General features: G+C 44.2%; 1 protein-coding gene across 7 annotated transcripts in view; it reads right to left on the bottom strand.

The window, feature by feature from the left end:
• Positions 1-297: 297 nt before the first annotated feature.
• The window catches only part of LOC139418456 (unconventional myosin-XVIIIa-like), a 109,209-nt gene continuing 84,528 nt past the window's right edge, over positions 298-24,978 (bottom strand). For 3 of the 7 annotated variants that reach the window (XM_071167909.1, XM_071167906.1, XM_071167908.1), the window contains 12 exons: positions 22,790-22,894; positions 21,628-21,774; positions 21,255-21,368; positions 16,703-16,819; positions 15,487-15,570; positions 14,464-14,601; positions 13,610-13,795; positions 13,313-13,455; positions 12,734-12,778; positions 8,625-8,747; positions 6,401-7,883; positions 298-2,802 (listed from right to left, as the gene is read on the bottom strand). In XM_071167909.1, coding sequence (XP_071024010.1) covers positions 6,416-7,883; positions 8,625-8,747; positions 12,734-12,778; positions 13,313-13,455; positions 13,610-13,795; positions 14,464-14,601; positions 15,487-15,570; positions 16,703-16,819; positions 21,255-21,368; positions 21,628-21,774; positions 22,790-22,894 — 2,670 coding nt within the window. In that variant the 3' untranslated portion in view covers positions 298-2,802; positions 6,401-6,415. The remainder of the gene's footprint in view (positions 2,803-6,400; positions 7,884-8,624; positions 8,748-12,733; positions 12,779-13,312; positions 13,456-13,609; positions 13,796-14,463; positions 14,602-15,486; positions 15,571-16,702; positions 16,820-21,254; positions 21,369-21,627; positions 21,775-22,789; positions 22,895-24,978) is intronic. The other 4 variants (XM_071167912.1, XM_071167911.1, XM_071167910.1 and 1 more) reach the window with 3 other exon arrangements.

The following is a 24,978-nucleotide window of genomic DNA, read 5'->3' as shown; positions in this document are numbered from 1 at the left end:
ATCTAGTTGCATAGTAATGAGTATGAGCAGTGTTCATACATTTGTCTGGTGTCTGGTTGTAATTATTAATTTCAATTGTGTTTGTTTTCCCTCTCCTCTACAGGGGGAAGATGGATGGTATGATCAAGTGATGCACTTGAGGAGATGAGGAAAAACAAGTCAAGCACATCAGTAAAATGTTCCTGCTGTTTTCAATAAATAGCTCTCCTTATTTCCATCCAAACATTTCCGTCTGATGACTAATTCAGCTCCAAACTATAACCATATTACCATTCCACCACGCAATAAGACACAATGTTACTGTAAACAAACCCCTGCATTTATTTACATTCAAATGAATGCCAAAAAAAGCATTCCTATCACAAGTGGTCAATTGTTCAATATCATGAAAATAAACAAACCTGTTTGAAAAGCTATGATGAATATACAATCAATTTCAAACATGTTATATATTAATATTTTGGAAAGCCAACAATGCCTATTCAGATGCAAAAACAAACATTTAACATACATATTTTTATTTAACAAATCCCAACTCAGAAGCATTGACAAAGTGTCCAGTGTTCTGTATTATATTCGTACCTAATGCATAAAAAAAACTAGAAGTGTGAAAACAAGAAAATATATGCAAATTGTCTGTCCCACACACATGAACAGACAGAAGCAACGGAAACATGGACACACACACACAGATATACACTTGTGTACATACGCAAACACCCTTCACCACACTATTCTACATAGAGATACAACATTTGCATATTTATTAATAAATTAATAAGGTCACGTTAATCTAAAGGATATCATTGTCACTCAGTAAGGCCAAATACAGATACAGTGTATCCTACATGAGCAAATTATTCCAGGGATCTCAGAGAATTTTATACTGAACAAAAATATAAAATGCAACATGGAACAATTTCAAAGATTTTACTGAGTTACAGTTCATATAAGGAAATCAGTCAATTGAAATAAGTTGTCCCTCACATGACTGGGCAGGGGCGCAGCCGTGGGTGGGCCTATGAGAGATTGGCCCACCCACTGGGGAGCAAGGCACTGCCAATTAGAATGATTTTTTCTACACAAAAGTTTTTTTTTTTACAGACAGGAATACTCCTCGGCTGTCCGGGTGGCTGGTCTCAGACGATCCAGCAGGTGAAGAAGCCAGATGTGGAGGTCCTGGGCTGGCGTGGCTACACGTGGTCTGTTGGACATACTGCCAAATTCTCTAAAACAACATTGGAGGCAGCTTATGGTAGAGCAATTAAATTCTCTGACAACAGCTCTGGTGGATATTCCTACAGTCAGCATGCCAATTCCACAGTCCCTCAAAACTTTGTGTTGTGCACATTTTAGAGCATTTCATATTGCGCAGCACAAGGTGCACCTGTGTAATGATCATACTGTTTAATCAGCCTCTTGATATGCCACATCTGTCAGGTGGATGGATTCTCTTGGCAGAGGAGAAATGCTCACTAACAGGGATGTACATTTTTTGGGGGAGAAATCAAGATTTGAGAGAAATAAGCTTTCTGTGGATTTGGTAAAATTCTGGGATATTTTATTTCAGTTCATGAAATCATGATACCAACACTTCACATGTTGCGTTTATATTTTTGTTCAGTATACATTATAACTTTTGTGGCATACATGTTTTTCCCCATAAGGGAGGTGGGCTTATAGCACTTAGGCCATTTGTCAAAAAAAAAAAAAAAAAAAAAAATTAAATTCTTATTCTTTTTTATATCCAGCGCATGTGTATCTTGAAAGATGAAGATCCCTAGAAAGCCCCCCGTCACAACAGATAGTAAATATATTCCCTTTGAAAACCAACAGACATGACACGAGGAAACAAAAGCATGGCAGAGCTTTAAACGAGCAAGACCAAAAACCATTCCAGCATGAACTACTGTATGCAAATGTAGCAGATCCAATCCTTTTCCCTCAAAGCAGCTCCCCTTCCCGTTCAATAAGAACCATACTTTCCAACATTGATAGAAAAACAAAACAGTCTCGAAACAAGATAAGTCTTTCTTCTAGTTACTGATATTGGCTAAATATTGTTTGAAACGCATGACCAGAGACAGTCCAAACACATGTAGAGGAGACAATGGCATTTCTAAGTGCTAAGGAGGATAAGCTGGACTGTCAGGCATATGGGCCTGCAGTGAGAGGTCACATTGTAAGGGAGACTTAAACCGATCCTGCTACAGTCATTTGAATAAACCACAAGCTCTCCAGTCCTCAAACAACAGATGACAGCAGGAGCATAAGTTAGCCTATGAAAAGCAGTTCTCTTAAATAAGCCAGTGGTAATAAGCTCTACAGATATATCTTAAAATATGCCATTGGTGCTAAGCTCTATACTTATATTGATTCAAAGCTGCAGAGCTGAGGTGGCCACTCTGCTGTAAGATTCTATGATGGAATTTCACTTTTCCAAATCACCCTGTAAAGAATTCTTCAAAGCTCTTAGTAGCATCCATTGAGATTGAACCACGGTGAGTTCCACAGTATGTGCACTCTGACCTTCCCCTGTTCTTGCATCTGGTTCTAGCTAGCATTGCTCACCGATGTTCAAATGAGGATGGTATGGGGAGGTGTATTTTGATTAAATAAAGCATTATATCTGTCTCTGGTGTGTTCGTGTAGGATGGTGGTGGTAGTGAGAGATGTGACAGTCTCTGTTACGCTGTGGACTCTGCCAGCTTGCTATCACTGTCACTTTCCTTCAGGGAGTGTCTGCTCGAACGCCTCTCCTCTTTGTCCTCTTCACTGAGGTGTCTCCGGTACAGAGGAGGGCTGTGGGAGGAGAGGAGAAGAGAGAGCTTTTTATATAGGAGAAACGCTGCTGAATTGAACCCTGCCTGAAAACTATGGGTGCTTGAGATTTGAAGAGGTCACAGGTCACATATCAAGCCTACTGACTCCATCTTCCTCCGTGGGTCAGGGCCAAGGTCAGCAGTAGAAGCTGCTTGAATAGAAACGCAGCACATTACCCCTTTCAAAGTAACATTCAATGCTGGAGCAAAGATCATGCATGGCTGCCAATAGCCAAACAAACCAAAACACTGCAACATTACTAGATCCACAACACTAGTTTCATGCACAAAAAAACAGTACAGGTTTTCAAAGTCAGAATGTGGACCTGTGTTTTTTCTAACTCAGTTTTGTCCAGTGTTATATTCATTTCTCTTGAAGCTTTCATAATCGCCATATGGTGAGATGGAAGGACAGGCTGAAAATAGAAAAGGTCCAAGGTAGGACAGTTTAGCGTTCTGGTTTACGCTTTCATTACCCTTCGGGGGCTAACACAGAGCTTCGAAGTTGATGAAACAAGGACAAAGCAGTGGTACAGTGACTATACACTACATGGCCAAAAGTATGTGGACACCTGCTCATCAAACATCTCATTCCAAAATCATGGCCATTAATATGGAGTTGGTCCCCCTCTACTCTTCTGGGAAGGCTTTCCACTAGATGTTGGAACATTGCTGCAGGGACTTGCTTCAATTCAGCCACAATGGCATTAGGTGTTCAATGGGGTTCAGGTTAGAGCTCTGTGCAGGCCACAATGATCTCGACAAACCATTTCTGTGTGGACCTTGCTTTGCACACGGGGGTATTGTGATGCTAGACAATTTCGCTTCACAATAACAGCACTTACAGTTGACCGGGGCAGCTCTAGCAGGGGCAGACATTTCAGGAACTGACTTGTTGGAAAGGTGGCATCCTATGACGGTGCCATGTTGAAAGTCACTGAACTCTTCTGTACGGGCCATTCTACTGCCAATGTTTGTCTATATAGATTGGATGGCTGTGTGCTCGATTTTATACACCAGTAGCCAAATCCACTCGTTTGAAGGGGTGTCCATCTACTTTTGGCCATGTAGTGTGGCACGCAGACTCAGCAGGAAAGCTGAGTAACACCACCTCTTCAGACCAAGTGACTCTGCCCACTTGTTTCTATTATTATTGTCATGCTGTTGAAGTAACGGACCTACCGTATGTAAACGGTTCCCCTCAATCCAGCATATTAAATACATGGTGGATATATGCTAATGCAGTAATCAGTGTTCATGTTCAATCAGGTCCACAGTTATGTCTTGTTGAGGCCCGGAGGGAGCCCATTTAAAGTGGCCATGCTTGATGGATGGTTGTCTATTAATATGTGCACCAACATGCAGTTAGCTTCCTCACCATCACCAAGCACCATGTTCAGAGAAGAAATCTCTATTGTCCCTTTGCACTCGTACCCGTATACGGGTTGAAAATGGAAGATTTAGGCACAGATAAACGCCTAAATTGGAACGCAGTGGCCGTACAGTGACATGCTATACTGTACCTGACGTCAAAGCTCTGGCTCTTCGCATGACAGCCGTTTGAAACTTGAGCACCTCGCGCAAAAATATGTTGTCCCCATCCCTCCTGCTAATTTGGCAACATTTTGGGGGGCACATGTTTTGTTGTCGGGAGTGCGGGAAATGCTATAAATTAAGATGGCTATGTGTTTTGAAAGATGAGAAGTTGTGGATTATAATAAATGCCGCTTTGATGCCATAAAAGCATGCGCAACACCGGTGAATCCAAATGTGCACTTCACATTTCCACATCCGAAAGCTCAAGTCATACGCAGTGTCAACGTCTATGATCACTATGTTTGATGTACAGTTACAAGATGACATGTCATCATATCCTGGGTTGTTCTGAACAGAAAGAGCCCGTTTGTCTATTGTGAAGAACATTTGCAGCAGCACAGGCACTATCATCGGTTTGCCTGAATTGCACTGTGAAAGCCTAACTCTGTAATCTCATATTTTATAACTTACCTAGTCATTTTGGCAATAGAACAGACTTTCAAAAACTGCCCACCTGACTTAGATTGTGATTTTTGGTTTGCGTAAACAACAGTAACTGTGTAATTGCGGGATGCAGGGTTGTGTTCCAAACAAAACAACTACAAGTGTGCTTGCCCTAGTTCCTCAACGGCACAGCTAGGAGAGCTCAAAAAACACCTTATAGTTGAAGACTCTTTTTTTGAGTCATAAAAGTGCATTGAAATTGCTTAGGAACTGTGCACACTTTGGAGAGACCAGATAGTCCTCTCAAACCCGTATCTTTGTTTTTTGTCTTTGTCTCGCATCTACCTCACATTTTCCAGGAATATTCTTATCATGTTGATAATGTATCTAGACTATCTTCAGATTTCTTTACCAACAAATGCAGCAAAAAAGTACAGTCAATGTAAAACATAAAATCAACAGTGTAATGTTTGGATTCAGTCTTGTGTCAGATGAACTGTTGTGTCCTCGCCTTTGGTCTAATCATTTCCCCATTCAACTGTTCCTTTCAAATGTTACCCTTTTCATGCATTAGCTTTTAATATTTTCTTCAGTAAGAAGTATCTCAATTTAGCCTTATCTATAGAGGCCAACTCCCACGAGTGTGAAGGGTTAACATGCAGAGACAATGTGTCCTGTTTTATTTCCTCAGGGACGGGAACCTGGCGCCACAACGCATGTTTCATCTTGCAATGGTCATGAGTCATCACTACAATTCAGAAAGAAAGGCATTGTGGTATTTCACATCAACCCGGATACACATCGAGTGGAGGAACACTTATGGCATAAACTTGTGTTTATGTCAAATGAATAAGTATGTAAAGAAATCAGATACACGTGTTGATGGTAATAATGCTACGAAATAAGTTTGTGGTCATACGCACATCCTTAAAAAACACATAGGTGCTGGGCTAATAAAGAATAATAGTATAGAACACCACTTGATTGACAAGGTTCCGTCCGAAATGGATCTTCGTCAGGTCAAACACACTGAGTGCTCATAATAAATATGTACAAAATGACCAAGTGGGTAACCTGGAAGGCAAGACAAATCAAAGTTAAGTGACATACTCAGGCAAGAAATGGTCTGACATCAAACTCTTGATTCAGACCTCTAGGAGACATGGTACACAAACAGTGAATCCAATTACAATTCTCTTCTCGATAATAGATTATCAGTATCTCCGCTCCACCTGGGAGTCATGACATGTTCGATGCCAATGTATCTCAGAGCGAATGTTGTGGCGATATTTATTATGTTCTGGAACCATTCCATGCACCCATTCCATTGTTATTTAATTATTAGAGATATACAAACGTTTGTTGCACCCACCATGTGCCATGGCCGCAATTGTCATGTGAGGTGAAATGTGGATGTTTTGGGATGTGAACGCTCAGTGTGTTTGACCTGATGAAAATCCATTTCGGATGGAAACCTTGTCAATAAAGTGGTGAATTGGGAGCTTTAACAGTGTGCGGGCCTTCTTGTTCTATACTTTAAAGTCAACATGCTTGGTTAGTCACACCATGCTTTCACTCCATTCCCAGGCATCACCTACTGCTGGCCAGGGGCTTTAGTCACTATCAGGCTTGTAGAGATATTTCATCACCATGCTGTCCATCTTCTTCTTCTTTTTCTTCTCATCCTTCTTACTTGAGGGTCTCTGTTCAGCGGCATCTTCCTCATCTGAGGCAGGGCGGGCTGGACCTCTCTTCACACTGTTGGAGCTGCGGTAGGAGACGGTGGAGGCCGAGCTGGAGGAAGAGGAGGACTCCGAAGAGGAAGATTCAGACTCGCTCTCTTTCTTCCTGGAGCCCTTCCTGGACTTCTTTCCCTTCTTCTTGGAGCTCTTCCTGCTGTGGCGGTCATCGGAGTCTGAGGAGCTGTCTGAGGAGCTCTTCTTCTTGGCCTTGCCTCTGCGGGAGCTGGAGCTGCTGGTGCTGTGGGAGCTGAAGCTGCTGGAGGACCTGGTGCTGTAGTCCACTGCCGAGCTAGACGCTGAGCGACGCACGCTGGATGCACTACGGCCCAGACCCTCGTCTTCCCCCTTCACACTGTTCCGGTCATCCTCATCTTTATTTACCTCATTATCTTCCTCGTCGTCAGACTCGTCCAGTTTGCTGCGTTTGAACTTGATGGGCTTGAAGCTGAGGACCTCATTGATAGCCTTCTCCAGGTCAGGGTCAAGGTAGTTGCGGTGGGTGACAGCCTTAATGTCAGAGGTGTCTGGGGGGTTGTCGTCAGAGGAGCGAGGCTGGGCCGGGGTGGAGAAGCTGCGGCCTAGGGAGTGGGGGCTGTAGGCAGAGGTTCCCTGACTGAAGGCCATGCTCAGAGCATCATCATCGTCGTCCATGCGCAGGCCGAACTCACTGAGCCGGCTGCTGCGGGCCACAGATATACGGGAGTCAGCCTTGCTCACGCTGCCGGGGCTGCGACCCCCAGTGCGCCTGCTCATGCTGGGGCTGACCGAGGTCCCGTATGAATCGCTACGCCCATCATCCTTCCAGGAGGTGCTACGTCGCAGGCCACGAGGGCTGGTACGGCTAACACTGGTGATGCTGCTAATGGTGGACATATTGTCATCATCCATGTTTGGCATGGCTCTACGGCTGGACCTGCTAGGGGCCAGGGAGGACACCATGGAGTCCTTGTCAAAGTCAGGGCTGTGTGGGGCCCAGCGGCGCTCCAGACCCTTCCTGGCCCTGCTGGTGGCCTCAGAGTAGGCCTGGGAGATGACCGAACCACGGTCATCATCATCTTGTGACTTCTTCCTGTCATCCTGGTCTGTAGACTTAGACTTGGCCTTGCGTAGGGAGGAGCGGTCCGGGGTGTCGGACTGTTCCTTTAGCGTACTGAAGAGGGAGCTCTCGTCCCCCTGGCCTCCAATGGAGTCTTTCAGGTTGGAACGCTTCCTGTAGCTAAGGGAACTCATCACAGACACCGATCTGCTGTCTACTTCTTTGCCTTCTTTGCCTTCCTTGCTACCTTCTTTAATCTCCTTAACCTCTTTGCCTTCCTTGACATCTACATTCACTGCATATCTGAGATGCCATGAAGAGGAGGGTGTAGGAACAAGAACACCATGGAAACAATCAACAGAGACACAGAGAAACATAGAGAGAGAAAAGATGAGAATTTACAGACAATGAAATTCTGAAATTAAAAGTTCAGAAGGATGAAATGCATATGATTGAATCCCTGAAGTGTAGAATGCTTGTCAACATTCCCCAAATATTCCAGCAGCATCTAACTGAAGTTCCTGATGACACTTTGTCCTCTGAAGTGAGTGTAATAAGGAAAGTTAAGTGGTGAGTCGATCTGCTAAAGCTCGTCAAAAAGAGCAGGTATATATTTGGGGCTATCCGGTGCTGTCTGCCAGGGGGGAGGAAATGCATTCATCTCAGGCAGAGCAGAGAGAGGGGCCATTTAGCAGGTTTGCCAGCTGGCCTTGGGCCACTTCAATAAATCTGACAGGCAGCACAGCGCCCGTATCCCTCTTCCCTCTGCTGTGCCGCCTGCTGTCATTAGAGGGATGACAGGAAGGCAGAGAGAAATGACACCTAATCTCATGAAATACTCACCCTTCCATTCCACCCTGCCTCAGCTAATCCTGGGCTCTTTAGCTCTCAGCAGGGTAAACTCATATAGAAATGGGATGGGATTGAGGAAGCCATCACTGCTTTATCAGGGCCCAGCCAGAAGGAAGGGGGATGATAACATAATGAGGAGGCTGTCGACTGAGGAGGCTGATAGACAGACAGACAAGTCAAGACAAGACTGACCTGGAGTTCTTCAGACTGCCCTCGTCTGACAGAGTCTTGGTGGAGCCCTTATTCTTGGACAGCCAGGACTTGACCCCGTCCACACGGTCCTCCACCTCTGAGTCTGTGTCCGACTCATCACCACTGTGAGGAAGACAGGAGAGCAAACAGTGTTGTTATGTTGCTGTTGGTGTTGGCAGGAGGCAGAGCTGTTTAAAAAGAGTCATCTGGGAGGGTTAGCGAGGATCCTCCATCGAGGAAAACTGTTGGTTTGGACAGGAAGTACAACACAGACAAATCCTATGTTTTGAATGTCATAAAGATAACAGCTTTCTGATTTAGTTAGTCAGACAGCATCTGTATTCCATTCATTGTGACAGTAACCTGGGGTTGAGCAATGCAAAGGCAGACAGTCACAACAAGCTTTAGGGAGACAACAGCAGTCTGTTAACGTAGAGCGATGACAGACCTAGAATTTTGCACCCAGTCGCAAACTAGTTTACCAGTCAAAATCTAGTGTTGGACTCTGCTACTTCCTGAATATTGATACAAAAAAATATCAGCCACAAAGCTAAAGTTCGCCAAAGTAAGTTTGATGAAAAACCAAGAAGCCTCATTTGAAAGAGAGAAAAAAAATGATATTAGATATTGGTGCATACATAAATATGAATGTGTATAGTCCTGAGTGCTTTCTCTTCCCCTGTTAAATGTATAATCGCTTATGATGGGGGCGGTCGGGCGAAACGAGTCATGGTGCCTCCGAGCACAGCGGAATGCAAATGAATGGAGCTCATGAAGGCGTAATTAACTATGTGGCCATAGCGAGGCTTTTAGGATGTCTGTGGCGAGTGGCTGAGCGCGGCCTGTTGATGTAGATTGTTATTGGGGCTGAGCCGATGAGATGGCCCTCTAGCCCCGGCCTTGACAATAACAAGCAGTAAACAGATACTGGAGGGAACCCGAGGAGAAATGATATTAGATCACGCTTGGGAAAGGTCGGCGGGAGCATTTCCATCCTGATTCATCTGTTCCTCAATCCTGCAGAGGTGAAGCTTCTCTGACACTGTATTATGCATGTGTTGCTTGATGGACGGGACGGACGGACAGGGGAGTAGGAGAGGTGAGGGGAGAGGGGGAGGGGGCCACCCACAGGGGCTAAAGTCTTAGGTAATGGACAAACGCGTCTGGGAACAATTAAGCCTAGCAGTGTTCATTCGTTTCTAGTACCAGAATGAACTATACATGAACATTGACAGAAAAGAGCAACAATTTGGATCATAACCAACAACATTCAGTCTCTGCATCAATCCAAACAACAATTCCAGCGTCTGTTGTGACGTGACATCAATCAAAATGGCACTATTTTGAGACGAGTGATAAACACCAAAAGCAAAGGACAGGTTTCCTTTCTTCTTTGACCAGCTTATCTGGCAAGGCTGTGGGACAGGATGCAAAGTGCTTATCATGAGCCAACATAGTGCATCTTATTCAAAGAGGTCTCAGATGATGGCTTTCTTTAATGGTATAGACCGCTGGGCTGCATCGCCCTGCTCACATTTACATGCCTGCTATTAAAGCCTCCCACTGCAGAGAGCAATACAGCGGTATATCATACATTCAATCAAGTCTCCATGAACAAAGTGTTTGTGTTGCCTCCCCTCTCTGCATGTGCAGAACCACATTTACCTGCATAGAGACAGAGATGTGCTCTCAGAATGGATGGAGGCATACAGTACACAGCGGCAGGAAGTAGGGGTGCTGAGGGTGCTGCAGCACCCCCTGATAAATCACTAAAAATTGTGGCCGTCTGGACATGGACATTAGCTACCTTACTAGACTCAGTCATTTAGGGTCTCTCTCATTGTCAATGTATCAAACAAAGCTTTCTGGGGAAAGATAGTCCGTAAACTGTCTCCCACATGCAAGGCAAAACTAATCTCTTTTTCCCACAGACCGAAACACACAAACACCTGCACTGGAGCAGCTGTGGGACAGAGGCGCCTTGTAATCGAGTGCTTTGCAAATCGTGTCACACACAATTTATGTCTTTGGCCTCACACCACTGGCTAAGCAGCGCTGAGGCTCCAGGGAGCAAACAAGCACAGAGAATTTAGAGCCCGACATTAATCGCTTATGACAATCGGCCTCCACTGGTTGTATATCTCTGTCCCACATACCTACAGTACATCCTCATGAAGCTCCATAGGGATGGTTCCTGTCTACAGTACATCCTCATGAAGCTCCATAGGGATGGTTCCTGTCTACAGTACATCCTCATGAAGCTCCATAGGGATGGTTCCTGTCTACAGTACATCCTCATGAAGCTCCATAGGGATGGTTCCTGTCTACAGTACATCCTCATGAAGCTCCATAGGGATGGTTCCTGTCTACAGTACATCCTCATGAAGCTCCATAGGGATGGTTCCTGTCTACAGTACATCCTCATGAAGCTCCATAGGGATGGTTCCTGTCTACAGTACATCCTCATGAAGCTCCATAGGGATGGTTCCTGTCTACAGTACATCCTCATGAAGCTCCATAGGGATGGTTCCTGTCTACAGTACATCCTCATGAAGCTCCATAGGGATGGTTCCTGTCTACAGTATTCTACACTTGCATCCTCTTGGTCCCAGCATTTCCTATCATGGTCAAACTGTTCACTGATTACGGCAGAGACAGGTCCATTAAATCCATGTTATTTGAGCAGTGTGCGCAGTACACTGTGTACACACAGACTCACATACTCTACAGTCTTCAAAGGCCTGTACTGTTCAGGATATGTTTGTGTGATCTTCTTATGGCCGTGAAAGGGTACATTGGATAAAGAACTGCCTGAAAATGAAGAGTGCACTGGAAAGGTTGACACCCTTCCTTCCCTCTTAATGTTTCAAAGTACATCTCAGATAACCTGGAAAGAGACGTCCAAAGGTTTCCTACCAATTCATTATTCGTTATCCCCTTCACACGCACACAAAAACCATTCCTACCATTGTCACCTTTTATTGGTGCAATTACTCAAATCCAGATCAAAAATAAGTCCTAATCCTGCAGAACATTCCCTTCACAATTCGATGGCAAATCAATTCTTCCATTAATGTTTAGCTCGCTGCTATTACATACAGATCAAAAGGGAGAACAAATTTGCTCCTAAGTAACCATGGTGATTCACTTTCTTTTCTCTTGAGCACAGCTAAGTGAGGAATCCACAAGCTTGATGCTGATGTACAGACAGACACCGTGCACTGTGCTGAATCACATGAGCTGCCTGTCTGATGGCAAATGAATGAATAACAATGAGAGAAATTGACTCACAGGGCAGCGAAGTGTTCTCTCTTGGAACAAGCAATTAGAGGTTAATACTGACACAAATAAAACATGCTGCGAAAATGAACGGCAGACACTAACTACAAATCACATACAAAGCACCCTCTTTCATTCAAAATTGTGACGCACGTTTGCATTCTTCCATTAAGACATGACGAGCTACACTGGAATTGGAATGTTAACTTTAATTATGGGGCTTTAGAATAAATTATTTTATGTCCGAGTCCAAAGTGATTAAGACAGCACGGTGACTTGAGTAGAGCAAGCTAGGCGCTGCAAAACAAGCAGCTCAGCCAACCACACCATCACAGAGAGTTGTAAACAAGTAAACAAAGACTCAACCTTTTGTTATTAATAGGTTATACTGTATAGAAATCTACCAATGCTCTTGAACACAGTGAAATGAGTTAGTGGGTCCTCAAAAAGCATGAATGTAAAATAGCATGTCACATAACAGAGAGTGAAGGTCCATGGTTGTTGCCTAAAATGGGACAATGGTTCATGATATTTCATTGGAGAGTGATGCAGTATCGACAGGTATTCCATGACCGTGTTTAATTAAAAAATAAAATAAAATAGATAGCATTTTTTTTCTCACAGCGGTGAGCATCCCTCAAACAGTAGGTTTGTAGAGATGCTAATCTTAAAGTAGTTAGAACTAAGTTCCTTCCGCTCAAAATGTCATCATTAAACAGCAGAAGTGCAACGTCTCCCTAATACAGCATCATTCTCTCGTGGGACGAGGATTTTAAAAACTCGAAAGCAAACAATAATGGGAAAAGAAAGGATGCATTGTCTGTTCTTACGTTTTGTTCTTTCGTTTCTGATACTTTGTCACCATGTCTTGTAAACTGGGCGATGAGTGGGAGAGGAAACAAAAGAGAAAGAGAAAAAGAGAGAAACAGAAAAGGAGAAATACAGTTAACAGTTTGAGACCAACCCAACCGGGGATGTAGTGTGCCCCAGGATACATAGAGCTTCATTGTGTGTGAAAAGAAGACAAGGCGGCTCAAAATAATTTGCTGCAGAAAATCTAATGAACATCTCTCCATACTGCACGGTTTTGGGCAGTGATTCAGAATACCAGCTCACTCATCCTCTCTCTGACCTCACTGTTTAAAAGGGAGTCTAAACTCACTCTCAGAGGCCTTGTATGGCAACAGTGTTTACTTCAGTGGGCCTCAGAGGTAGTGTAACCCTGAACATGCCAATAAAAGAAACCTCAGCAGGCAGCTAAACAAGTGGACAAACCAACAAAGAATCAGGAAACGGGATTAAAGCAGGACAGACATTAAATAACAGGCAGTTGTTTTCTGTCAACTTTATTACAACTTTATTACAAAGAGAATCTGTCCTCCGACTGAAGGAGAGAGGGGGGCACCTACTTGTTCACGAGGTCATCGTCACCGTCACTGTCGACCATCTCATCCTCTATGGCGGCCTGCAAGTCTCCAATCCTCTTGAAGGCCAGCTTGAGGTCTGCCTGCAGACTCTGATTGGCTGCCTCCAGACTCTCTATGTCCATTTCCTGATGGATCATGATGCAGAGTAAGTGACTGTCACCCCAAACCCCTGTAAACCAAGACATCCCCACCCTAAATGAGGATATTAGCCCTGTATGACCTAACAAGGAGAGTCCAGTCCAAACGTCAGTACTCTGCTGACTGGGCCCTCTTCCTTACCAGCTCATGCTTCTTGCGGCTGGCCTCGGCCTCCTTCTTGGAGAGCTCAGCCATCTCCTCTTTGATGTCCCTCATCTGTCTCTGTATGCGTTTGTTCTGCTCCTTCTCCCTGTTCTCTCCATTACCGCGGTGGTCTCTCTCCTCCGTCATCTTCTCCAGGTTCTCCTTCAGACGACCTGTAAGGCTCTGGGGACGAGGAGATGGAACTGGGTCAGAACCGCATAGAACACAGCTGAGACATCCAGCATAGGTGCCTGAGCAGTGAGCACATTTCACTTTGAGGTTTTTGGTGTGGTTAATGTAGTTGGAGAAGGGTCAAATTGAGGTCACTAAGAATTTCCAATTGAGCTCAGGTGTGCAGAAATCCCAGCTGGCCAGAGAAAGATAGTATGGCTGTCGTAAAATATATTTCCCTCACAGCATTTGTTCAATGACCCAAAATGTGGCCTCACAGCTTGCCCTCTACCTCCCACATACAAGCCCCTCTCTCTTGCTCTCACACACACACTCCCTCCCCCTCCCTCCCACTCTCTCCCCCTCCCTCCCACTCTCTCCCCCTCCCACTCACTCACTCTCTCCTTTTTCCCCTCCCTCCTTCTCCCCCTCTCCCTCACACTTTCCCCCTCTTTCTCCCTTTCTTCCCTCCCTCCCTCCCCCTCTCCTTCTTCCCCTCCCCCTCCCTCCCTCCCTCCCTCCCACTCACTCACTCACTCACTCACTCACTCACTCACTCCTTCACTCACTCCCTCCTTCTCCCCCTCCCTCCTACTCTCTCCCCCTCTCACTCTTTCTCCCCTTCCCTCCCTCCCTCCCTCCCTCCCTCCCTCCCTCCCTCCCTCCCTCTCCCGTCTTACCTCCAGGCGTTTGATCTGGGTCCTCTCGTACTCCAGTTTGGTCTCGAGCTCACGGATCTTGGCCTCCTGCCTGCTGACCAGGGACTTCTCCACCATGGACTGCTCCTGGAACTCCAGCTGGCTCTGCAGGGACTGCAACTGGAGGGGGGCAACACACACACAGTGACATACTGAAATACTGATTACACCACACTGAACACCTCCACTCTGCCCTATGCAACCCTCCCTCTAATTCTTCTATAATCAATACTAGGCCTGCATTCAACAGATATGTGTTTATGCCCAAAATAAATACATTCACCTCTTCCCTTCATCTGCATTGTGAATAGCATCCCCCCTGGCTGAAATGTTGGGAATCTAGCCAGCATTTTTGTTGCCTCAAATGCTAGTATTATCTGATGTGAATAGCCAATAAGCCGAGGATAGGATAACCCCAGTAGCCTCTACAGACCTAAATAACGATCACAGATCCCACTGCACAGCTTTGTGGAGGGGAATAAGATCAATGCTTTGCAAACTTGTTTCGTCTTAAGACTTTTCTCATATCTGATAAGAGGATGAAAGACATACACTAACTAAAAGTACCCAAAATGCACCAGGGCTCCTAATGAGGAGCTTTGCATCTGAGAGAAGGAGGATTTAGAGCTGGCCTTTCATGTCATTAAAGAACACAGTGTTCCTCTCATTGTGGATCTGTTAATCACTGCAGGGCTACAGGATTTAGATAGATACAATAGATAGATAGATAGCCATCTATCGCTGCCTTTGGTGGCAGCTCTTAAAACTACCTTACAGCAAGCAGAGTGAGGGGTAAGATCAGGCTGTAAGCAGACAGACAGAGCTCTGATCCTCTCCAGGTGAATGTGCTGGTGTAGCTGAAAGTGTAGGACAACATGTATGATTGTGCTGAGGGCATGATGTCCTCTGAGTGGCTGGTGAATGTGTGAGTAGATGGGGATGGGTGGGGGGCAGGCAGGGGGATTGGGGCTCCCATGGCAGGCAGCCATGGCAGTGTGTAGTTACCTTGTCCTGGATCTCCTGCTTCTCCTTCATGGCTTCCTCCAGCTGGGCCTGCAGGTCACTGATCTGGGCCAGGTCTCTGGCAGACTGTCACATCACAAACACACAGAGATAGTTACAGTATTTGAAGTTTACTTCCAAAACACTATATCCACCAATTTTTTACATTTGTGTTTTTTCATCAGCAATTATTATGCGTACCTTCAGGTGTCTGTAAAATATTACTGTCGTCACATTTTTAATTCCTACATTTGAGATGTCTGAAATGTTCTATTTATTTTTTGCAAAATGCTATATATACACAAACACACAGACACATCGTTTATCTCAAATGGAATGTTCATATTTTTTAGCATTGTATTTGTCATTTAGCAGACACTCGTATCCAGAGAGACTTACAGGAGCTTCATTGCTCAAGGGCACAAACAGATTTTTCACCTACTTGGCTCGGGGATTTGCCCAACGCTCTTAATCGCGAGGCTACCTGCTGCTCGTATCCTGTATATTTTACTGTGATATGTGGTTGTTTCACCTAGCCATCTTCATTTTAAGATGAATACCCTTTCTGTAAGTCACTCTGAATAAGAGCAAAAATGTCAAATGTAAATGTTTTACATAGATTTCATATTACTGTATTGAATTATTTAAAAAAATATATATATATAGATGTCACGTATAATAATCAGCTGTGTAGCTGAGAGGGATGTACAGTATGTGTCATAGTTATAGTGCAGGTCTATAGACCAGAAGCTGTGTAGCTGAGAGGGATGCACAGTATGTGTCATAGTTATAGTGCAGGTCTACAGACCAAAAGCTGTGTAGCTGAGAGGGATGTACAGTATGTGTCATAGTTATAGTGCAGGTCTACAGACCAGAAGCTGTGTAGCTGAGAGGGATGCACAGTATGTGTCATAGTTATAGTGCAGGTCTACAGACCAGAAGCTGTGTAGCTGAGAGGGATGCACAGTATGTGTCATAGTTATAGTGCAGGTCTACAGACCAGAAGCTGTGTAGCTGAGAGGGATGCACAGTATGTGTCATAGTTATAGTGCAGGTCTACTGACCAGAAGCTGTGTAGCTGAGAGGGATGCACAGTATGTGTCATAGTTATAGTGCAGGTCTACAGACCAGAAGCTGTGTAGCTGAGAGGGATGTACAGTATGTGTCATAGATATAGTGCAGGTCTACAGACCAGAAGCTGTTCAGGGGCAGGGTTTACCTGGGAGACGGCAGCCTTGTGTTTCTTCATCAGCTCGTTCATGTCCTCCTGGTCCTCCTCCATACGAGACTGCAGGTCGTTCTTCTCCCTTTGCAGGCGGGACACCTGCTCCTCAAGCTGAGAGAGAGGAAGAGGGGAAGAAAGAGAAAGTCAAACTTTAACAGCTGAGCTGTTTTTCAACCAGAGCCAGTGAACGTAATCAATGGTCAACAGCTGGCCAGTCATCTAATGGATATCTACCTGTGGCCTGACCCTGGTAGTGGATTAGTGTGATTTACTATAATCACACCTGATTGGGTCATTTAGACCTGCAGACAGACCTTTGTGGCCAATGCACCATGTATTAGCTTGGAACTAGTGTCCTAAGGCAGATCATCAGATCTACTCTGGAGGGAAAGACACCCAGCCTCTTAGTATGCCATCCCAAACTGGAGACATTTAAAATACCTTTCATAGCCATAAACACACCAATTAGCAGCTCTACAGGGTCACTCTCTGTCCTCTCTCTGTCCCCAGAGGACCACAAGTGTCACTCTCTTCCCGCAATTTCCTCTAAAACACAGAAAGCACTCTCATGGGAAGTGATTATGGAACGCATTAATGAGGACATAAAAAACATCAACAATGCTAATTAAACCATTAGCACATAATCGAGAAATGGGCCATTTCCAGAAAAAACTCAAATGTCAATGATGATGGGGGGGGATTTGTGCATATTCGTGGCAGTGTTTTAACACACACTAAAATAGTCTACCCTGTGTGAAAGGGAGAGTAAAAGAAACGACAGGCTCTCCTACTGTTTTTAATAACACTGTTTGGTTTTGTTGTGTAAAAAATGGGGTAAAGCGCTGTAATTACACAAATACGGAATGATTTCCTTAACAAAAACATTTGTTGATTGTGTATCACTACAATAAACATATATTAGAATATACCAATATGCATTTCTGCTCAATTAAATTAAAATTGCATGGACAGAAATGGTTCCTGTCACATAAACATGGAGTATAAAAAACATTAAGAACACCTGCTCTTTCCATGACAGACTGACAAGGTGAATCCAGGTGAAAGCTATGATCCCTTACTGATGCCACTTGTTAAAAATCCACTTCAAATCAGTGTAGATCAGTTCCCAAACCGGGGTACGGGGGTACGCGCAATGCTGTCGGGGGTACGCCAAATAAAAATGTGATTCACATTTTATTTTTAAACAGTACATTTATATTTCCAGCTATACATTTGGGTGAGGTTTTTTCCCCTCGCCTGAGTAGCCCAATTTCACTGCCAAAAATAACATTTAACCAAGAAGTGTTCAGCGAAATAACAACACAATGTCAATTACAGGTAGCCTAGTCAAATAATTAACATTCAATCTAAACGTCACTCTCTTTCGGGAAATCTTCACTCTTGCGCAGACATTTAGAAACGAAACATGACATTTAGAAAAATAAGCCACGGGAGTTTTTTGAGCGAGAATAAAGACGACTTCAAGTAGTAAGACATGTATAAAAGCAACAGATACCGTTAAAAAGAAGGGGATAGAAGCGTCTTATATGGTGAGCTACCGAGTGGCTTGGACAGGCAAGCCCCATACTATTGTGGTGGACTTAATTCTTCCTGCTGCCGTGGATATGGCTGGGATAATGCTGGGGGGAATATCCAAAATAACTTTATCAAACAACACTGTTCACGACACATCAGAGACATGCCAGGAGATGTTTTGAAACAATTACTGCTTCGCATACAAGCCAGTGAATTATTGGCGTTACAGCTGGATGTGTCAACAGACGTGGAGGGCCTGGCACAGCTCCTGCTATATGTGTGTTACAGCTGGATGTGTCAACAGACGTGGAGGGCCTGGCACAGCTCCTGCTATATGTGTGTTACAGCTGGATGTGTCAACAGACGTGGAGGGCCTGGCACAGCTCCTGCTATATGTGTGTTACAGCCAGCTGGATGTGTCAACAGACGTGGAGGGCCTGGCACAGCTCCTGCTATATGTGTGTTACAGCTGGATGTGTCAACAGACGTGGAGGGCCTGGCACAGCTCCTGCTATATGTGTGTTACAGCTGGATGTGTCAACAGACGTGGAGGGCCTGGCACAGCTCCTGCTATATGTGTGTTACAGCTGGATGTGTCATCAGATGTGGTGGGCCTGGCACAGCTCCTGCTATATGTGTGTTACAGCTGGATGTGTCAACAGACGTGGAGGGCCTGGCACAGCTCCTGCTATATGTGTGTTACAGCTGGATGTGTCAACAGACGTGGAGGGCCTGGCACAGCTCCTGCTATATGTGTGTTACAGCTGGATGTGTCAACAGACGTGGAGGGCCTGGCACAGCTCCTGCTATATGTGTGTTACAGCTGGATGTGTCAACAGACGTGGAGGGCCTGGCACAGCTCCTGCTATATGTCCGGGACGTTTATGCAAACCACTGGAAACCAGGACAACATGAGAGGATATTTTTAAAGTACTGGACAGTTTTGTGACATCAAATGGACTTTGGTGGTCAAGATGTGTTGGTATCTGTACTAATGGCACAAAAGCCATGACAGGGAGACATAGTGGAATGGTAAAGCGCGTGCAAGCAGTTGTACCCGATGCCACTTGATGTTAAAGTAAGGCCCCTGAACTCTCGTTTATTTTCTGTTTTGAATTGAGAGACGAGCTTAAAGTTTTCTTTACTGACCATAATTTTCATTTGTCTGACCGCTTGCATGATGACGAGTTTCTCACACGACTGGCCTATCAAGGTGATGTTTTTTCTCACCTGAATAATGTTAATCAAGTATTATAGGAACTCTCCACAACTATATTCAATGTGCGGGACAAAAATGAGGCCATGACTAAGAGGTTGGAGCTATTTTCTGTCTGCATTAACAAGGACAACACACAGGACTTTCCATCATTGTATGATTTTTTGTGTGCAAATGAACTCAAGCTTACGGACAATATAGCGAAGCACCTGAGTGAGTTGGGTGCGCAATTACGCAGACACTTTCCCGGAAAACGGATGACACAAACAACTGGATTCGTTATCCCTTTCATGCCCTGCCTCCAGTCCTTTTATCGATATCTGAACAAGAGAGTCTCATTGAAATTGCAACAAGCGGTTCTGTGAAAATTTAAATTAATCAGAAGCCACTGCCGGATTTCTGGACTGGGCTGCGCTCAGAGTATTATGCCTTGGCAAATCGCGCTGTTCAGACACTGATAACCTTTGCAACCACGTACCTATGTGAGAGTGGATTCTCGGCCCTCACTAACATGAAAACTAAATACAGGCACAGACTGTGTGTGGGAAATGATTTAAGACTCTCGCCATTACAACCCAACATTGCAGAGTTATGTGCATCCTTTCAAGCATACCCTTCTCATTAACCTGTGGTGAGTTATTCACCATTTGTGATGAACAAATAAAAGGTTTTATATGTAAGATGGCTAAATAAAGAACAAAATGATTGATTATTATTATATTATAATTATTGTCCTTGTCATGTAACAGCTCTTTGTCACTTCCCACAAGCCGGGTTGTGACAAAAACTAACTCATATTCTTATGTTTAATAAATGTATTGTATAGTGTGTATGGCTTACAATGATAGAAAAAAAATAAACATTTGAGAGTGCGCTGACCCAGGTCTAGAGGGGGTATATGCAGCTGGAGGTTGAATGTTCGAAGGGGTACGGGACTAAAAAAGGTTAGGGAACCACTGGTATAGATGAAGGAGAGGAGACAGGTTAAAGAAGGATGTTTAAGCCTCGAGACAACTGAGACACACACAAAAGTACAGACACACATTGTGATATTGAACATTTTGTGTTGTGGATATGTGGTGGTCTAGGGATGTTATATGATGTGCTGTTATCGTTAGCTCATTCAGTACGAACATAGTTCCCTGTTTTATCTGTTGTTTTATATGCAATGTGGGTGCGTGCTTTGGTGTGTTTGGACCCCAGGAAGAGTAGCTGCTGCCTTGGCAGGAACTAATGGGTATCCATAATAAATACAAATACATGGATTATGTATGTGTGCCATTCAGAGGGTGAATGGGCAAGACAAAAGTGCCTTTGAACGGGTTATAGTAGTAGACGCCAGGCGCACCGGTTTGTGTCAAACTGCAACGCTGCTGGGTTTTTCATGCTTAACAGTTTTCCGTGTGTATCAAGAATGATCAACCACTCCAAAAGACATCCAGACAACGTGACACAACTGTAGGAAGCATTGGAGTCAACATAGGCCAGCATCCTTTGACACCTTGTAGAGTCTATGCCCCAACTAATTGAGGGTGTACTGAGGGCAAAATGGGGGGGTGCAACTCAATATTAGGAAAGTGTTCCTAATGTTTGGCATACTCAGTGTATGTTTTACCTAGATAAATGGCTATCTTTACTGATTTAACGAGGCTGTAAGCCCTTTTAAAAGGATATTGAAATACAGCACAGGATGTGGACGTACTCCGTACTCTGTGTGCAGTTCACACTAGGCAGCTATAATGGTAGGGGATCCTCTCATATTGAGACGGGACAGCTGAGGGAGCTCTCACTCACCGACATCTTGACTTTGACCACGTCCTCCATCTGGATGTGCAGGTCCTCGATCTCTATCTCCATGCCCTTACGAGACTTCACCGCCGCCGCACACGTGAACTCTGACTCCTCCAGCTGTGAATGGATATATAACAGGAGGAGGAAGCGGAGGTAGAGGAAGAGAGGGGGAGAGAGGATTAGAAGGTCAAGGTCCGGGAAAATAAGAAATCTTCAGAAATCACTAAATGTAACACCCTGTCCTGGATCGGAAGAGCAAGTGCAATACATTTTTGACAGGACTATTTGTAGTAGAAGAGCTGAGAATGTCACTGAAGCACCTGATTGACCTGATGTTAATTAGACGGGCCATGTCGTGTAATGTAGGCTGGTGTACCTGGTTTTTGAGCTGGGCGGTCTCTCTCTTGCTGGGGGCGTTGTTCTTCATGTGGTCCAGCATGATCTGTGCGTCAGCCAGTAGCACTTTGGTGCGTTTCAGGTCCTTCCTCAGCCTCTTCTCTGTCTCCACGTCCCTGCAGCCCACCTAGAGATGAACACACAAACAGTCTCTGGGTCATTTCACCAATTCAGTAGAACTGACTTCTATTTTACATGCTGACTACACCGCTCACGTTGCGTTGCAAAATACAGTTTGAAATCTATATTATTCAATTATTGCACCCACACTGCTCTCGCGCGCCAACGAGCGTCTGCATTGCCATGGGCTAAATATAATTCAGTTCTATTTGTGACGCAGATCGCGCTACAAGTCTTGCCTCTCCCATCTCCTCATTGGTTTATAGAAGCAGATACCCACATGCAATCTCCTCAGTGGTTATACCCACGTGGGTGACTGAAAGACGAACGAGGTCAGTGGCGGTAATGCACCTAATTTATGAAAGCTGCCAATCGCAATATAAAGTCAAGAGAAGAAAAAGCCTGGAAGGAGGAGAGATGACTAGAAACGATTCGGTTGACTGTTTTATGTGTGGATTAATTGGCGGCGTAGAGGACCTTGTGCATTTCAGGTAAAATAACAACTCAATGTTTATATCCCAGGAAAAAATAGCTAGCAACAGCAAGCTAATTAAATAGGACAAATTAGCTAGCAAGTGCAAGCTAGCTAGCTAGCTAATTTGCCATACATGGTTAATGCTTTTCGACCTGTCCCCAAATTAATATAATTGGTTCAGAGTTTGTTTTGATATTTTAACCTGCGTGTCGTGATTGCGTTTGATGTGGGGGGACAAAATACATTTAAGCATGATGGCGCACGCGTGCAGCTGGTTTAGGTTCCGTGTTAGCCCATGGATATGCAGAAGCTCGTTGGCGCGCGCATGCAGTGTGGGTGCAATAATTGAACAATATAGATTTCTACATTTATTTTGCAAAGCGACGTGAGCGGTGTAGACAGCCTGTCAGAGTGATTTAAAAATGTATATTTAATTATTATATTTATTTAACCTTTATTTAACTAGGAAATTCAGTTAAGAACAAATTCTTATTTACAATGACGGGGTGATGAGCACACACACATCAGTAACAGTGTGATGGAGTACCTGGTCCTGGGCAGACAGCAGTTTGGTCTCCAGCTCTCTCCTCTCACGCAGGACTTTCTGCTTGTCATCATACTCCTCCTCCAGCTGTACCTCCATCTGCTTCAGCTGTAGAATGGACATACAGACAGAGACAGCCAGGAAGAAGATAAGTAGACTCCGTAAACTTGGTCTCTGTGGATGGTTTGTCCTCTGACAAATCAACTGTAAATTTCGGTGTTCCTCAAGGCTCCGTTTTAGGACCGCTATTTATTTCACTATATATTTTACCTCTTGGGGATGTCATTCGGAAACATAATGTTAACTTTCACTGCTATGCAGATGACACACAACTGTACATTTCAATGGAACATGGTGAAGCCCCAAAATTGCCCTCCCTGGAATCCTGTGTTTCAGACATAAGAAAGTGTATGGCAGCAAATGTTCTACTTTTAAACTCAGACAAAACAGAGATGCTAATTCTAGGTCCCAAGAAACAAAGAGATCTTCTGTTGAATCTGACAATTAATCTTGATGGTTGTACAGTCATCTCAAATGAAACTGTGAAGGACCTCGGTGTTACTCTGGACCCTGATCTCTCTTTTGACGAACAAAGAGACTGTTTCAAGGACAGCTTTTGCCATCTACATAACATTGCAAAAATCAGAAACTTTCTGTCCAAAAATGATGCCGAAAAATGTATCCATGATTTTGTCACTTCTAGGTTAGACTACTGCAATGCTCTACTTTTCGGCTACCCCGATAAAGCACTAAATAAACTTCAGTTAGTACTAAACACGGCTGCTAGAACCTTGACTAGAACCAAAGAATTTGATCATATTACTCCAGTGCTAGCCTCTCTACACTGGCTTCCTGTTAAGGCAAGGGCTGATTTCAAGGTTTTACGGCTAACCTACAAAGCATTACATGGGCTTGCTCCTACCTATCTTTCCGATTTGGTCCTGGCCGTACATACAGTGCCTTGCGAAAGTATTCAGCCCCCTTGAACTTTGCGACCTTTTGCCACATTTCAGGCTTCAAACATAAAGATATAAAACTGTATTTTTTTGTGAAGAATCAACAACAAGTGGGACACAATCATGAAGTGGAACAACATTTATTGGATATTTCAAACTTTTTTAACAAATCAAAAACTGAAAAATTGGGCGTGCAAAATTATTCAGCCCCTTTACTTTCAGTGCAGCAAACTCTCTCCAGAAGTTCAGTGAGGATCTCTGAATGATCCAATGTTGACCTAAATGACTAATGATGATAAATACAATCCACATGTGTGTTATCAAGTCTCCGTATAAATGCACCTGCACTGTGATAGTCTCAGAGGTCCGTTAAAAGCGCAGAGAGCATCATGAAGAACAGGGAACACACCAGGCAGGTCCGAGATACTGTTGTGAAGAAGTTTAAAGCCGGATTTGGATACAAAAAGATTTCCCAAGCTTTAAACATCCCAAGGAGCACTGTGCAAGCGATAATATTGAAATGGAAGGAGTATCAGACCACTGCAAATCTACCAAGACCTGGCCGTCCCTCTAAACTTTCAGCTCATACAAGGAGAAGACTGATCAGAGATGCAGCCAAGAGGCCCATGATCACTCTGGATGAACTGCAGAGATCTACAGCTGAGGTGGGAGACTCTGTCCATAGGACAACAATCAGTCGTATATTGCACAAATCTGGCCTTTATGGAAGAGTGGCAAGAAGAAAGCCATTTCTTAAAAATATCCATAAAAAGTGTCGTTTAAAGTTTGCCACAAGCCACCTGGGAGACACACCAAACATGTGGAAGAAGGTGCTCTGGTCAGATGAAACCAAAATTGAACTTTTTGGCAACAATGCAAAACGTTATGTTTGGCGTAAAAGCAACACAGCTTTTCACAGAATGGCCAAGTCAAAGTCCAGACCTGAATCCAATCGAGAATCTGTGGAAAGAACTGAAAACTGCTGTTCACAAATGCTCTCCATCCAACCTCACTGCGCTCGAGCTGTTTTGCAAGGAGGAATGGGAAAAAATTTCAGTCTCTCGATGTGCAAAACTGATAGAGACATACCCCAAGCAACTTACAGCTGTAATCGCAGCAAAAGGTGGCGCTACAAAGTATTAACTTAAGGGGGCTGAATAATTTTGCACGCCCAATTTTTCAGTTTTTGACTTGTTAAAAAAGTTTGAAATATCCAATAAATGTCGTTCCACTTCA

Source organism: Oncorhynchus clarkii, chromosome 10, assembly GCF_045791955.1.
Source record: "Oncorhynchus clarkii lewisi isolate Uvic-CL-2024 chromosome 10, UVic_Ocla_1.0, whole genome shotgun sequence".
NCBI lineage: Eukaryota > Metazoa > Chordata > Actinopteri > Salmoniformes > Salmonidae > Oncorhynchus > Oncorhynchus clarkii.
Note: the sequence above shows the minus strand (reverse complement) of the source record. Positions and strands in the feature narration are given on the sequence as shown.